Raw genomic sequence first — 13646 nt, 5'->3', positions numbered from 1 at the left:
TATTTTTTGGATCCGTTGTTAGTAAAAATGTTATCTTCAAAGAGTCCCTTTCAAATAGAGCATTACAGTCTTTTCACATTCAAATACCAATTTCAAACTCGTTTATTGTCTGTCTTCTGTAACAGACTGGGTCTACTGTATGTCAGTTAACGTGATGGGTGAACAGTATTGGTTAACCAGGTGATGGTGTGCAGCAGTCAATAGTAACGAGGTGTGTGTGTGTGTGTGTGTGTGTGTGTGTGTGTGTGTGTGTGTGTGTGTGTGTGTGTGTGTGTGTGTGTGTGTGTGTGTGTGTGTGTGCTGGTCTTCCCCACCTTGGCAGGTGTTATCCTGGATGTTGAAGCCTGGGGGACAGCTGAGTACACACTGGCCTTCCAAAAGGACGTAGGGCGGGGTACAAGAAGTGCAGTTCTGACCACTTCTTCCAGTGCACTGTAAACAGGAAGTGTGGCATTCTGAAAGGGAAGAAGAGGAGAGAAGATTGATCTATTATCCGAGATGCAGACTCTTTAAACTGAATGTATTGCCTCGGCTGCTAGTCACAATGTAGAGGGGTTTCATCACATAACGATAGTAGTATAATTTACAGACCAGCGGCCTGTTATTGTAACGGTTCCTGTGTTTAGCACTCTGACGTTCCCACTTTGTGTACTCACAGTATCTAGGCTACGTGTACTCACAGTATCTAGGCTACGTGTACTAATCGACCTGGCCCTGGTATCCTGGAAGGATATTGACCTCATCCCGTCAGTAGAGGATGCCTGGTTATTTTTTTTAAATGCCTTCCTCACTATCTTAAATAACCTGTTAGGGCTAGGGGGCAGTATTGACACGGCTGGATAAAAAACATACCCGATTTAATCTGTTTACCACTCCTACCCAGTAACTAGAATATGCATATACTTATTACATATGGATAGAAAACACCCTAAAGTTTCTAAAACTGTCTGTGAGTATAACAGAACTCAAATGGCAGGTCAAAACCTGAGAGATTCCTTTACAGGAAGTGGCCTGTCTGACCATTTCTTGAACTTCTTTTCCATCTCTATCTTTTACTAAGGATCTCTGCTCTAACGTGACACTTCCCACGTCGTCCATAGGCGCTCAGAGCCCGGGAAAAAACAGAATGTCGTCATTCCAGCCCCAGGCTGAAACACATTATCGCCTTTCTCAAGTGGCCGATCAAGGGACTCTGGGCTTATGCGCATGACCCGACCGCCCCCGCCTTTGGGATTTTTTCCTCTGTTTGCCGAAAAGGAGATTCCCTGTCGGAATATTATCGCTTTTCTACGAGAAAAATGGCGTAAAAATTGATTTTAAACAGCGGTTGACATGCTTCGAAGTACGGTAATGGAATATTTAGAATTTTATTGTCACGAATTGCGCCATGCGCGCGACACTTCTTTACCATTTCGGATAGTGTCTGGAACGCACGAACAAAACGCCGCTATTCGGATATAACGATGGATTATTTTGGACCAAACCAACATTTGTTATTGAAGTAGACGTCCTGGGAGTGCATTCTGACGAAGACAACAAAAGGTAATCAAACTTTTATAACAGTAAATATGATTATGGTGAGTGCTAAACTTGCCGGGTGTCTAAATAGCGAGCCCGTGATGAACTTGATTGAACAAAACATGCATGTATTGTATAACATAATGTCCTAGGGTTGTCATCTGATGAAGATCATCAAAGGTGAGTGCTGCATTTAGCTGTCTTCTGGGTTTGGTGACATTATATGCTGGCTTGAAAAATGGGTGTCTGATTATTTCTGGCTTGGTACTCTGCTGACATAATCTAATGTTTTGCTTTCGTTGTAAAGCCTTTTTGAAATCGGACAGTGTGGTTAGATTAACGAGAGTCTTGTCTTTAAATAGCTGTAAAATAGTCATATGTTTGAGAAATTGAAGTAATAGGATTTTTAAGGTTTTGAAAATCGCGCCACAGGCTGCAAGTGGCTGTTACGTAGGTGGGACGCAAGCGTCCCACCTAGCCCATAGAGGATAAGCATGCCCCTTTCAAGAAATTTAGAACCAGGAACAGATATAGCCCTTGGTTCTCCCCAGACCTGACTGCCCTTGACCAACACAAAAATATCCTGTGGCGTTCTGCATTAGCATCGAGCTGCCCCCGCGATATGCAACTTTTCAGGGAAGTTAGAAACCAATACACACAGGCAGTTAGAAACGCCAAGGCTAGCTTTTTCAAACAGAAATTGTCTTCCTGCAACTCAAACTCTAAAAAGTTCTGGGACATTGTAAAGTCCATGGAGAATAAGAACACCTCCTCCCAGCTGCCCACTGCACTGAGGATAGGAAACTCTGTCACCACCGATAAGCCCACTATAATTGAGAATTTCAATAAGCATTTTTCTACAGCTGGCCATGCTTTCCACCTAACTACCCCTACTGCATTCAACAGCACTGCACCCCCCACAGCTACTCGCCCAAGCCTCCCCCATTTCTCCTTCTCCCAAATCCATTCAGCTGATGTTCTGAAAGAGCTGCAAAATCTGGACCCCTACAAATCAGCTGGGCTTGACAATCTGGACCCTTTCTTTCTAAAATTATCTGCCGAAATTATTGCAACCTCTAATACTAGCCTGTTCAACCTCTCTTTCGTGTCGTCTGAGATTCCCATAGATTGGAAAGCAGCTGCTGTCATCCCCCTCTTCAAAGGAGGTGACACTCTTGACCCAAATTGCTACATACCTATATCCATCCTACCCTGCCTTTCTAAGGTCTTCGAATGCCAAGTCAACAAACAGATTACCGACCATTTCGAATCCCACCGCACCCTCTCCGCTATGCAATCTGGTTTCAGAGCTGGTCATGGGTGCACCTCAGCCACGCTCAAGGTCCTAAACGACATCGTAACCGCCATCGATAAGAAACAATACTGTGCTGCCATATTCATTGACCTGGCCAAAGCGTTTGACTCTGTTAATCACCACATCCTCATCGGCAGACTCAGTAGCCTTGGTTTCTCAAACGATTGCGTCGCCTGGTTCACCAACTACTTCTCTGATAGAGTTCAGTGTGTCAAATCGGAGGGCCTGCTGTCCGGACCTCTGGCAGTCTCTATGGGGGTACCACAGGGTTCAATTCTTGGGCCAACTCTTTTCTCTGTATACATCAATGATGTCGCTCTTGCTGCTGGTGAATCTCTGATCCACCTCTACGCAGACGACACCATTCTGTATACTTCTGGCCCTTCTTTGGAGACTGTGTTAACAACCCTCCAGACGAGCTTCAATGCCATACAACTCTCCTTCCGTGGTCTCCAACTGCTCCTAAATACAAGTAAAACTAAATGCATGCTCTTCAACCGATCGCTGCCTGCACCTGCCCGCCTGTCCAGCATCACTTCTCTGGACGGTTCTGACTTAGAATATGTGGACAACTACAAATACCTAGGTGTCTGGTTAGACTGTAAACTCTCCTTCCAGACTCACATCAATCATCTCCAATCCAAAGTTAAATCTAGAATTGGCTTCCTATTTCGCAACAAAGCATCCTTCACTCATGCTGCCAAACTTACCCTCTTAAAACTGACCATCCTACCAATCCTCGACTTCGGCGATGTCATTTACAAAATAGCCTCCAATACCCTACTCAACAAGCTGGTTGCAGTCTATCACCGTGCCATCCGTTTTGTCACCAAAGCCCCATATACTACCCACCACTGCGACCTGTACGCTCTCGTTGGCTGGCCTTCGCTTCATAATCGTCGCCAAATACATTGGCTCCAGGTCATCTACAAGACCCTGCTAGGTAAAGTCCCCCCTTACCTCCGCTCACTGGTCACCATAGCAGCACCCACCTGTAGCACGCTCTCCAGCAGGTATATCTCTCTGGTCACCCCTAAAGCCAACTCCTCCTTTGGTCGTCTCTCCTTCCAGTTCTCTGCTGCCAATGACTGGAACGAACTACAAAAATCTCTGAAACTGGAAACACATCTCCCTCACTAGCTTTAAGCACCAGCTATCAGAGCAGCTCCCAGATCACTGCACCTGTACATAGCCCATCTATAATTTAGCCCAAACTACTACCTCTTCCCCTACTTTATTTATTTATTTTATTTATTTTGCTCCTTTGCACCATATTATTTATATTTTAACTTTGAACTTTCTTCAAATAACAAATCTACCATTCCAGTGTTTTACTTGCTATACTTTATTTACTCTGCCACCATGGCCTTTTTTGCCTTTACCTCCCTTATCTCACATCATTTGCTCACATTGTATATAGTCTTATTTTTTTCTACTGTATCATTGATTGTATGTTGTTTTACTCCATGTGTAACTCTGTGTTTTTGTATGTTGTCGAACTGCTTTGCTTTATCTTGGCCAGGTCGCAATTGTAAATGAGAACTTGTTCTCAACTTGCCTACCTGGTTAAATAAAGGTGAAATAAAAATAAATAAAAACTCACAGTATCTAGGCTACGTGTACTCACAGTATCTAGGCTACGTGTACTCACAGTATCTAGGCCACGTGTACTCACAGTATCTAGGCCACGTGTACTCACAGTATCTAGGCCACGTGTACTCACAGTATCTAGGCCACGTGTACTCACAGTATCTAGGCCACGTGTACTCACAGTATCTAGGCCACGTGTACTCACAGTATCTAGGCCACGTGTACTCACAGTATCTAGGCCGCGTTCACTCACAGTATCTAGGCTACGTGTACTCACAGTATCTAGGCTACGTTCACTCACAGTATCTAGGCTACGTTCACTTACAGTATCTAGGCTACGTTCACTCACAGTATCTAGGCCACGTGTACTCACAGTATCTAGGCCACGTGTACTCACAGTATCTAGGCCACGTGTACTCACAGTATCTAGGCCACGTGTACTCACAGTATCTAGGCCACGTGTACTCACAGTATCTAGGCCACGTGTACTCACAGTATCTAGGCTACGTGTACTCACAGTATCTAGGCTACGTGTACTCACAGTATCTAGGCTACGTGTACTCACAGTATCTAGGCTACGTTCACTCACAGTATCTAGGCTACGTTCACTCACAGTATCTAGGCTACGTTCACTCACAGTATCTAGGCTACGTGTACTCACAGTATCTAGGCTACGTGTACTCACAGTATCTAGGCTATGTTCACTCACAGTATCTAGGCTATGTTCACTTACAGTATCTAGGCTATGTGTACTCACAGTATCTAGGCTACGTGTACTTACAGTATCTAGGCTACGTGTACTCACAGTATCTAGGCTATGTGTACTCACAGATGGAACCGTTTTGAAATCTTTTTTTTTCGAAGTGTACTCATCCGTGGGCCCACACCTGACAACCAGACAGACAGGAGCGCCTATGTGTGACCCCTGCCTAACTTCCTGGTACCACCTTTCACGGAAACCTCTTGATCGTGTGTGTGTGTGTGTGTGTGAGTGCATGTGTGTCTAGATTGTGTCCCTTAAGGGGACTTCACATGTCAAAGTGAAGACCTGGAAAAATCCCCTCCCAGACTCTCTCTCTCTCTCTCTCTCTCTCTCTCTCTCTCTCTCTCTCTCTCTCTCTCTCTCTCTCTCTCTCTCTCTCTCTCTCTCTCTCTCTCTCTCTCTCTCTCTCTCTCTCTCTCTCTCTCTCTCTCTCTCTCTCTCTCTCTCTCTCTCAGCACACTGAGAAAGGCTATCTGTTTCAGTAATTGAGTTTACCACCTCCTTCCACAGTACTGGCGGCACATTAAATGGAACTGCTGTGCAGCTTCCTTCAGCTACCAGGACAGGAGAAGAAAGACAGACACCAGACGGTCGCCTGCCAGCCTACGTATATCGGCTGTGTTCAAAATGGCTGTAGTGTACTATATAGGGAATAGGGCTCTGGTCTATAGTAGTGCACTATATAGGGAATAGGGCTCTGGTCTAAAGTAGTGTACTATATAGGGTTCTGGTCTAAAGTAGTGTACTATATAGGGAATAGGGCTCTGGTCTAAAGTAGTGTACTATATAGGAAATAGGGCTCTGGTCTATAGTAGTGCACTATATATAGGGAATAGGGCTCTGGTCTATAGTAGTGTACTATATAGGGAATAGGGCTCTGGTCTAAAGTAGTGTACTATATAGGGAATAGGGTGCCACTAGGAAAGCAACCATTATTTTATTGCATCTCAGATATGTAATTTGTCTCCCAGAGTAAAGAGGGAGTGCATATTGATCTAGCTGTTTGTCAAAGTCATTCTCCTCCTCTGCTGCTCGACTCCGTGACATTATTTGACAGGGACCCAGAGAGTTAACTGCTGGCTACATCACTTGGTATTGTGCAGTGGATGTATCATAACTCGATGGTGTCGTTAATGAATCATGAACTGGATGAGGATCGTTTTATGTTCCTTGTTCAGTTGAACAGGTTCTAAATCTAAGGGGTTTATGTTTAGTACTGGGGAACCAATGTACTGCTCGTTTTATTTTCTAACTCAGTGTTCCTTTCTCCTGGCCATAGGAATTGAATAGTGGTGTCAGGTAGGTCTGATTCAGTCCCTGAGTAGAGGGAGAGAGCTGTCCCTGGTCTGAATCAGTCCCTGGTAGAGGGAGAGAGCTGTCCCAGGTCTGAATCAGTCCCTGGTAGAGGGAGACAGCTGTCCCAGGTCTGAATCAGTCTCTGGTAGAGGTAGAGAGCTGTCCCAGGTCTGAATCAGTCCCTGAGTAGAGTTAGAGAGCTGTCCCAGGTCTGAATCAGTCCCTGGTAGAGGTAGAGAGCTGTCCCAGGTCTGAATCAGTCCCTGGTAGAGGGAGACAGCTGTCCCAGGTCTGAATCAGTCTCTGGTAGAGGTAGAGAGCTGTCCCAGGTCTGAATCAGTCCCTGAGTAGAGTTAGAGAGCTGTCCCAGGTCTGAATCAGTCCCTGGTAGAGGTAGAGAGCTGTCCCAGGTCTGAATCAGTCCCTGGTAGAGGTAGAGAGCTGTCCCAGGTCTGAATCAGTCCCTGAGTAGAGTTAGAGAGCTGTCCCAGGTCTGAATCAGTCCCGGGTAGAGGTAGAGAGCTGTCCCAGGTCTGAATCAGTCCCTGAGTAGAGGGAGACAGCTGTCCCAGGTCTGAATCAGTCCCTGGTAGAGGTAGAGAGCTGTCCCAGGTCTGAATCAGTCCCTGAGTAGAGGGAGACAGCTGTCCCAGGTCTGAATCAGTCCCTGAGTAGAGGGAGAGAGCTGTCCCAGGTCTGAATCAGTCCCTGGTAGAGGTAGAGAGCTGTCCCAGGTCTGAATCAGTCCCTGAGTAGAGGGAGAGAGCTGTCCCAGGTCTGGATCAGTCCCTGAGTAGAGGGAGAGAGCTGTCCCAGGTCTGAATCAGTCCCTGGTAGAGGGAGAGAATAAAAACCCAGCTGTGTTTCAGGATATAATAACCTGTGTTAACACAGAGCACCACTTAGCCCTCAACACTGGCCATCTCTGTCTACAAACACACACACACACACACACACACACACACACACACACACACACACACACACACACACACACACACACACACACACACACACACACACACACACACACACACACACACGAGTGTATTGACAATGGAACAGATGGAACTACAGGCTGGAATTTTCTCATAAAGACACCCGATCTCTACCCCTGTGTGTGTGTGTGTGTGTGTGTGTGTGTGTGTGTGTGTGTGTGTGTGTGTGTGTGTGTGTGTGTGTGTGTGTGTGTGTGTGTGTGTGTGTGTGTGTGTGTGCGTGCGTGCATGTGTGCGTGTGTGGCACCGCACCTCCAGACAGGAGCCTTGAGGAAGCTCAGCATCTGTCTGGACATGCTCTTAAAACACAATAGACCCCATTGATGTTTTCAGGACACAAACACCCTGCAGACAGACACACTCACACACACACACACACACACACACACTCACACATCGCTGGCAATTAGACTACACCTTGACAGTGAACCCATTGAACCCAACCTCAGGAGACTGAAAAGAGTTGGCATGGGTCTCCAGATCCTCAAAAAGTTCTACAGCTGCACCATCGAGAGCATCCTGACCAGTTGCATCACCGCCTGGTATGGCAATTGCTCGGCATCCAATCTCAAGGACCTACAGAGGGTAGTACATCACTGGGGCCAAGGTTCCTGCCATCCAGAACCTATACACCAGGCGGTGTCAGAGGAAGGCCCAAAAACTTGTCAAAGACTCCAGTCACCCAAGGCATAGACTGTTCTCTCTGCTACCACATGGCAAATGGTAGCGGAGCGCCAAGTCTAGGTCCAAAAGGCTCCTTAACAGCTTCACCCCAAAGCCATAAGACTGCTGAACAATTAATCAAATGGCCACCGGACTATTTACATTGACCCCCCCACCCCCTTTGTTTTTACACTGCTGCTACTCGCTGTTTATTATCTATGCATAGTACAAATTACCTCGACTAACCTGTACCCCTGCACATTGACTCTGCACTGGTACCCCCTGTATATAGCTTCGTTATTGTTATTTTATTGTGTTACTTCATTTAACTTTAGTTTATTTAGTAAATATTTTCTTAACTCTATTTTCTTAAAACTGCATTGTTGGTTAAGGGCTTCTAAATAAGTATTTCATGGTAAGGTCTACACCTGTTGTATTCTGCGCATGTGACAAATACAATTTGATATGATTTGATTTATTGGCCTCATACTAGATTAGACTCAATAGTCTGGAATCAAGTGAATAGTCTGGAATCAAGTGAATAGTCTGGAATCAAGTGAATAGTCTGGAATCAAGTGAATAGTCTGGAATCAAGTGAATAGTCTGGAATCAAGTGAATAGTCTGGAATCAAGTGAATAGTCTGGAATCAAGTGAATAGTCTGGAATCAAGTGAATAGTCCGGAATCAAGTGAATAGTCCGGAATCAAGTGAATAGTGCACATTACAGTCCTCCTTGACAACGCTCCAATGGGTTGAGCCACCCAAAAGGCACCGATTGGATGGCTCCGTACACAACGTTTCAAGCTAGCTGTGGAGTAAGCTTACAACAACGTGTTTAACTCTGTTTTGCAGTATATAGAAAATAGGTAGCCGTTTGGGATTGCATCCTAAAATGAGCAGTTTTCTTTTTTAAAACCAATCTTCTGTGTTTGATGTAAATAGAATGATATAGAAGGGTCCAGACACATTTTTTTGTGATTTAACTTGTTTTTCAGAAGCTCACCCCAAACAGAAAATCACTTCCTCATCCTCGTTGTTTAGTATCGGGGCCCTGTAACAAAACATGTTCGAAGGCTCCAAATTCACCCCAAATAAATCATTTTAGAAACGGCAAAGCTCTCAGTACAGTGACGCAGGTCTTTAGATGTTGTACACCTGAAAGTGAGTCATTCTGAACTTTATCCACAGCGTTATACGACTCGAACAGTTTTGCCTTTCCAGTTGTTCCATTCTCCGTGTAGCCTGCTGCTACAGGTAATTGCCAAAATAGATGAAACACCAACATAAAATGTCTTAAAAGGGCGTTGGACCTCCTCCATCACTATACTAAGAGAGTTGCTGTTTCTAAAAGGACGTATTTGGGTGTTTTTGGAGCCTTTGTTCATATTTTTTTGTCAAGTGATTTGCAGTTTGGGGTGAGTTTCGCAAAAACAAGTGAAATCACTAAAAAGGTGTCTGGGCCCTTCTACAACATTCCATTTACATCAAACATTGAGATTTGGTTGTTAACAAAGAAAATGTCTTCTTTAATAATCCAATCCATCTATCCAGAGTAGACTCACTATCCAGAGTAGACTCACTATCCAGAGTAGACTCAGTATCCAGAGTAGACTCAGTATCCAGAGTAGACTCAGTATCCAGAGTAGACTCAGTATCCAGAGTAGACTCACTATCCAGAGTAGACTCACTATCCAGAGTAGACTCACTATCCAGAGTAGACTCAGTATCCAGAGTAGACTCACTATCCAGAGTAGACTCAGTATCCAGAGTAGACTCAGTATCCAGAGCAGACTCAGTATCCAGAGTAAACAAACTGAGGTAGGTCTATCTGGATCAACTCTGAGCCATTTCTGCCATGTTGTGTACGAAACAGTTATAAGCCCAAAAATACTGTCGTATGGTGGGTTTTGAAGCTCAAAATATTTACATCTCTCTGACACTTTCATTCTACCGCTGCACCACATGAAGGGATTTAGAAATAAATTAGGACAATGTATAAACAATTCAATAAACCACAGATAGTAGTACTTAGCTCCTCCGGAAAGACAAGTACTCTAACTGGGTCAGGAAGATATGTAGTTTACTCTTGCACAGTTTAGCATAATAGCTAGCTGAGTTTGTGATTTGTGAGTGGTAGGGGGAAGAGTTCTAGGGAAACCCCGCTGTGGAAAGACTATAAACAGGAGGACTACTAGTTATCTCTAAGCCTGAAGGAATGGTGGCACTGAGAAAGAGAACATTGCTGGTGTGTGTGTTTGTCACACAGACTGGCCTTCACTCCCTAATGATAGGCTGAGTGTGTCTGTGTGTGTGTGTGTGTGTGTGTCAGAGATAGCTGTATTCATAACACACACTGGTCTTGGCCATGTTGTGTTATAATATCCACCCGGCACAGCCAGAAGAGGACTGGCCACCCCTCATAGCCTGGTTCCTCTCTAGGTTTCTTCCTAGGTTTTGGCCTTTCTAGGGAGTTTTTCCTAAGCCACCGTGCTTCTACATCTGCATTGCTTGCTGTTTGGGGTTTTAGGCTGGGTTTCTGTACAGCACTTTGTGACATCAGCTGATGTAAGAAGGGCTTTATAAAGACATTTGATTGATTGATTGATTGATTGATGGTTGTCAGTCGTAGGAAATACTGCCAGATATACATTATGGGAGACGGGGGGGACTGAGGTGTCTGAGACATAGATATGGTATGTTTTGATTAATATGTGTAATGTTGATAGTATGTGTAACCACCAAATCAACCCCCCCCCCCCCGTGAACACACATCATCTACTTGCCTCTGCAGGTGTGTAGAGCATCCAGGTAGAAGCGAGCGGGACATGTGGCCACACACACTCCATGTGGTGTTGTTCTGTGTGCGTGAGTGTTCCGCGGCAGCAGGGCCTCCTCTGGTTTGAGACACCTCAGACAGTCAGAGGCCAGAGGACCTAGACATCTCCTACAAGATGGATGGCAGACTGAGGAGAGAGAGAGAAAACCACTTTAGTCAGACTTCACTCACACACACTCACACACACACACACACACACTCTCACACTCTCACACACACTCATAGGTAGGTAGACTACAGTAGGGGAGATGGTAGGGTGGAGGTGTTAAAGACAAGCGACTCCTGAATACATATTTTACAGATATGTACCGAAATTAACAGAACTATTCTTTTTTTAGTTCCGTTCCACTGTTCCCGACCTGATAAATAAAGTTCTGAACCGGTTCGAACCCCCCAAAAAGTAATGGTTTACATTGTTCCTTTCTGTTCCTTTTAAAACTTCTGAAATCTGCTTTTCTTTTTTTTTTATACATTATCTCAACATTAAATGACTTTACCAATCAGTGCAGAGAGAGCAGTTTGCTATGGAGCAGGCTAGCTATAGAGTTTACATACGCCATGGACAGACAAGTGTAGGGAGTGAGAAGAAAGTTAAATGTTGCAGGTGGGGAGAGAGTGAGAGAAGGTGGAGGAGGAGGCTTGACTTGAAGCGCTGGGTATCTTGTTATGAAATGCATTATCTGATTTTCAGGAGTTGGCTTAACGTTGGACCAACAAGCTTGTGTGTGCAGAGCGGCACCAGAATTAAAAACACGTCTTACGTTTTTTGTAGTTAATAAATCCAACGTTAATTAAATGTGATAACTATAGTATCGGTAACTTGCATTTAAAAAGTTAATTCATTCATTCTCTAATTAAAAATCTCTCCCTAATTTCTGAATCACGCTTGTAACATCAGTAGGTTACAGTAGCCTATGCTTCAGAAAGGCAGGTTTCCTATACATACACTGGCAAATATTTTCAGCTGGCAGGCTGACACTGGAATAAGTTTCTGTCTACTAAATTACGTAAATGTAAACATCATGTAAATGACATTGAAGGCTTTGCAGAGATGCCTTGTTGCATTTTTTTGTGGGACAGGAAAAAAAATGCCAGGAATGTAAAATAACGTTATTAAGCTGTTCCCATGCTTTGAAATAACGGATCTGTTCCTGAACAGTATAGATCAACCATGTCATCACGCAACAGACGTCATCAGAGTTCGCAACAGAACAGTGTACTGCCAACACTCGGTTTGTTGTTTTTATGATATACTTTTCATTAAATCATTTTTTAATCATAGCTAAAGTTTCTGTTTCTACTGATTCCGTGACGCGTTTACGGCTGAGACCGCAAGTTTGTGTCCTGGATTCCTGTTAAGTAGCAGTTAGCTGCTAGCAGATTCCTTTTAAGTAGCAGTTAGCTGCTAGAATATTCCTGTTAAGGGATCAGGCCCCTTTTTCTCCATTTCCGCCTGAATGACATGCCCAAAGCAAACTGCCTGTAGCTCAGGCCCTGAAGCCAGGATATGCATATTATTGGTACCATTTGAAAGAAAACACTTTGCAGTTTGTAGAAATGTTAAAATAATGTAGGAGAATATAACACAATAGTTATGGTAGGAGAAAATCCAAAGAAGAGAGACCATCCTCTTAGAAATGCAAGCAAATTGTAAAATAGCTCCCTGGATGCAATTTTTATGGCTTCCTTAGGGTGTCAGCAGTCTATGTTCAAAGTTTCAGGCTTGTAACTTCAAAAGCTAAGAAGAAATAAGAGTTTTTGTATGAAGACACAGTCTTGAAAATCTGTGTCATCGCGCGCCATGATTTTTTACATTTACATTTTACATTTTATGATGAAGTTACGCACCTGCTAAAATCGGTTTCCTATTGAACATACTTCTTTCCCAAAGATATATTATAGTTTGATTACATTTTAGGCTGTCTGAAGAGTAAATACAAACTTATTTTGACTTGTTGAAACAAAGTTTAGGGGTAGATTTTTGGTTCCTTTCTCTGCAAATTGAACGAGTGGATTACTAAAATCGATGGCGCCAACTATACAGACTTTTTGGAATATAAAAAATGATTGTATCTAACAAAACGACACTACATGTTATAGCTGAGACCCTTTGGATGACAAATCAGAGGAAGATTTTCAAAAAGTAAGTGAATATTTCATCAATGTATGAAACCTGTGCCGGTAGAAAAAATATTCCTCAAACAATCGCATGGCATGTTTTCGCTGTAATAGCTACTGTAAATTGGACAGTGCAGTTAGATTAACAAGAATTGAAGCTTTCAGACGATATAAGACACTTACATGTACCTAAATGTTTAACCGCTATAATAACTATATTTGACTGGAAATTGACCTGCTAGCGGGACACCGATCCCTAAGAAGTTTTAAGTAGCAGTTACTGTAGCTGCTAGCAGATTCCTGTTAAGTAGCAGTTAGCTGCTAGCAATGCTAGCCCACCAGTGTTTTTATCCACGGCTGGAAATCATTTCCACACAATCAAGATGAAGATAAGGTGGATACGGTAGAAAATGGACAGGGATTTGGCTGCCCTAAATACACCATGTTCAAGCATCTTTTGGGAACAGATCCTCTGGCAGTTAGCTCGGCTGCGAGAAAAGGAAAACCTGCTTTTTAAGTACACCGACCTTGCTGTAACCCAGGCAAAT

The 13646-nt window shown here is 43.9% G+C and overlaps 1 protein-coding gene across 4 annotated transcripts in view; it reads right to left on the bottom strand.

The window, feature by feature from the left end:
• The window catches only part of LOC106570894 (extracellular matrix organizing protein FRAS1), a 364444-nt gene that overhangs the window by 165952 nt on the left and 184846 nt on the right, over positions 1-13646 (bottom strand). For all 4 annotated transcript variants that reach the window (XM_045695383.1, XM_045695380.1, XM_045695381.1 and 1 more), the window contains exons 17-18: positions 10928-11107; positions 315-455 (exon numbers count right to left, since the gene is read on the bottom strand). In XM_045695383.1, the coding sequence (XP_045551339.1) occupies positions 315-455; positions 10928-11107 (321 nt within the window). The remainder of the gene's footprint in view (positions 1-314; positions 456-10927; positions 11108-13646) is intronic.

This window comes from Salmo salar, chromosome ssa15 (assembly GCF_905237065.1).
Source record: "Salmo salar chromosome ssa15, Ssal_v3.1, whole genome shotgun sequence".
Lineage (NCBI taxonomy): Eukaryota > Metazoa > Chordata > Actinopteri > Salmoniformes > Salmonidae > Salmo > Salmo salar.
This window is presented reverse-complemented; position numbering and strand designations above follow the sequence as displayed.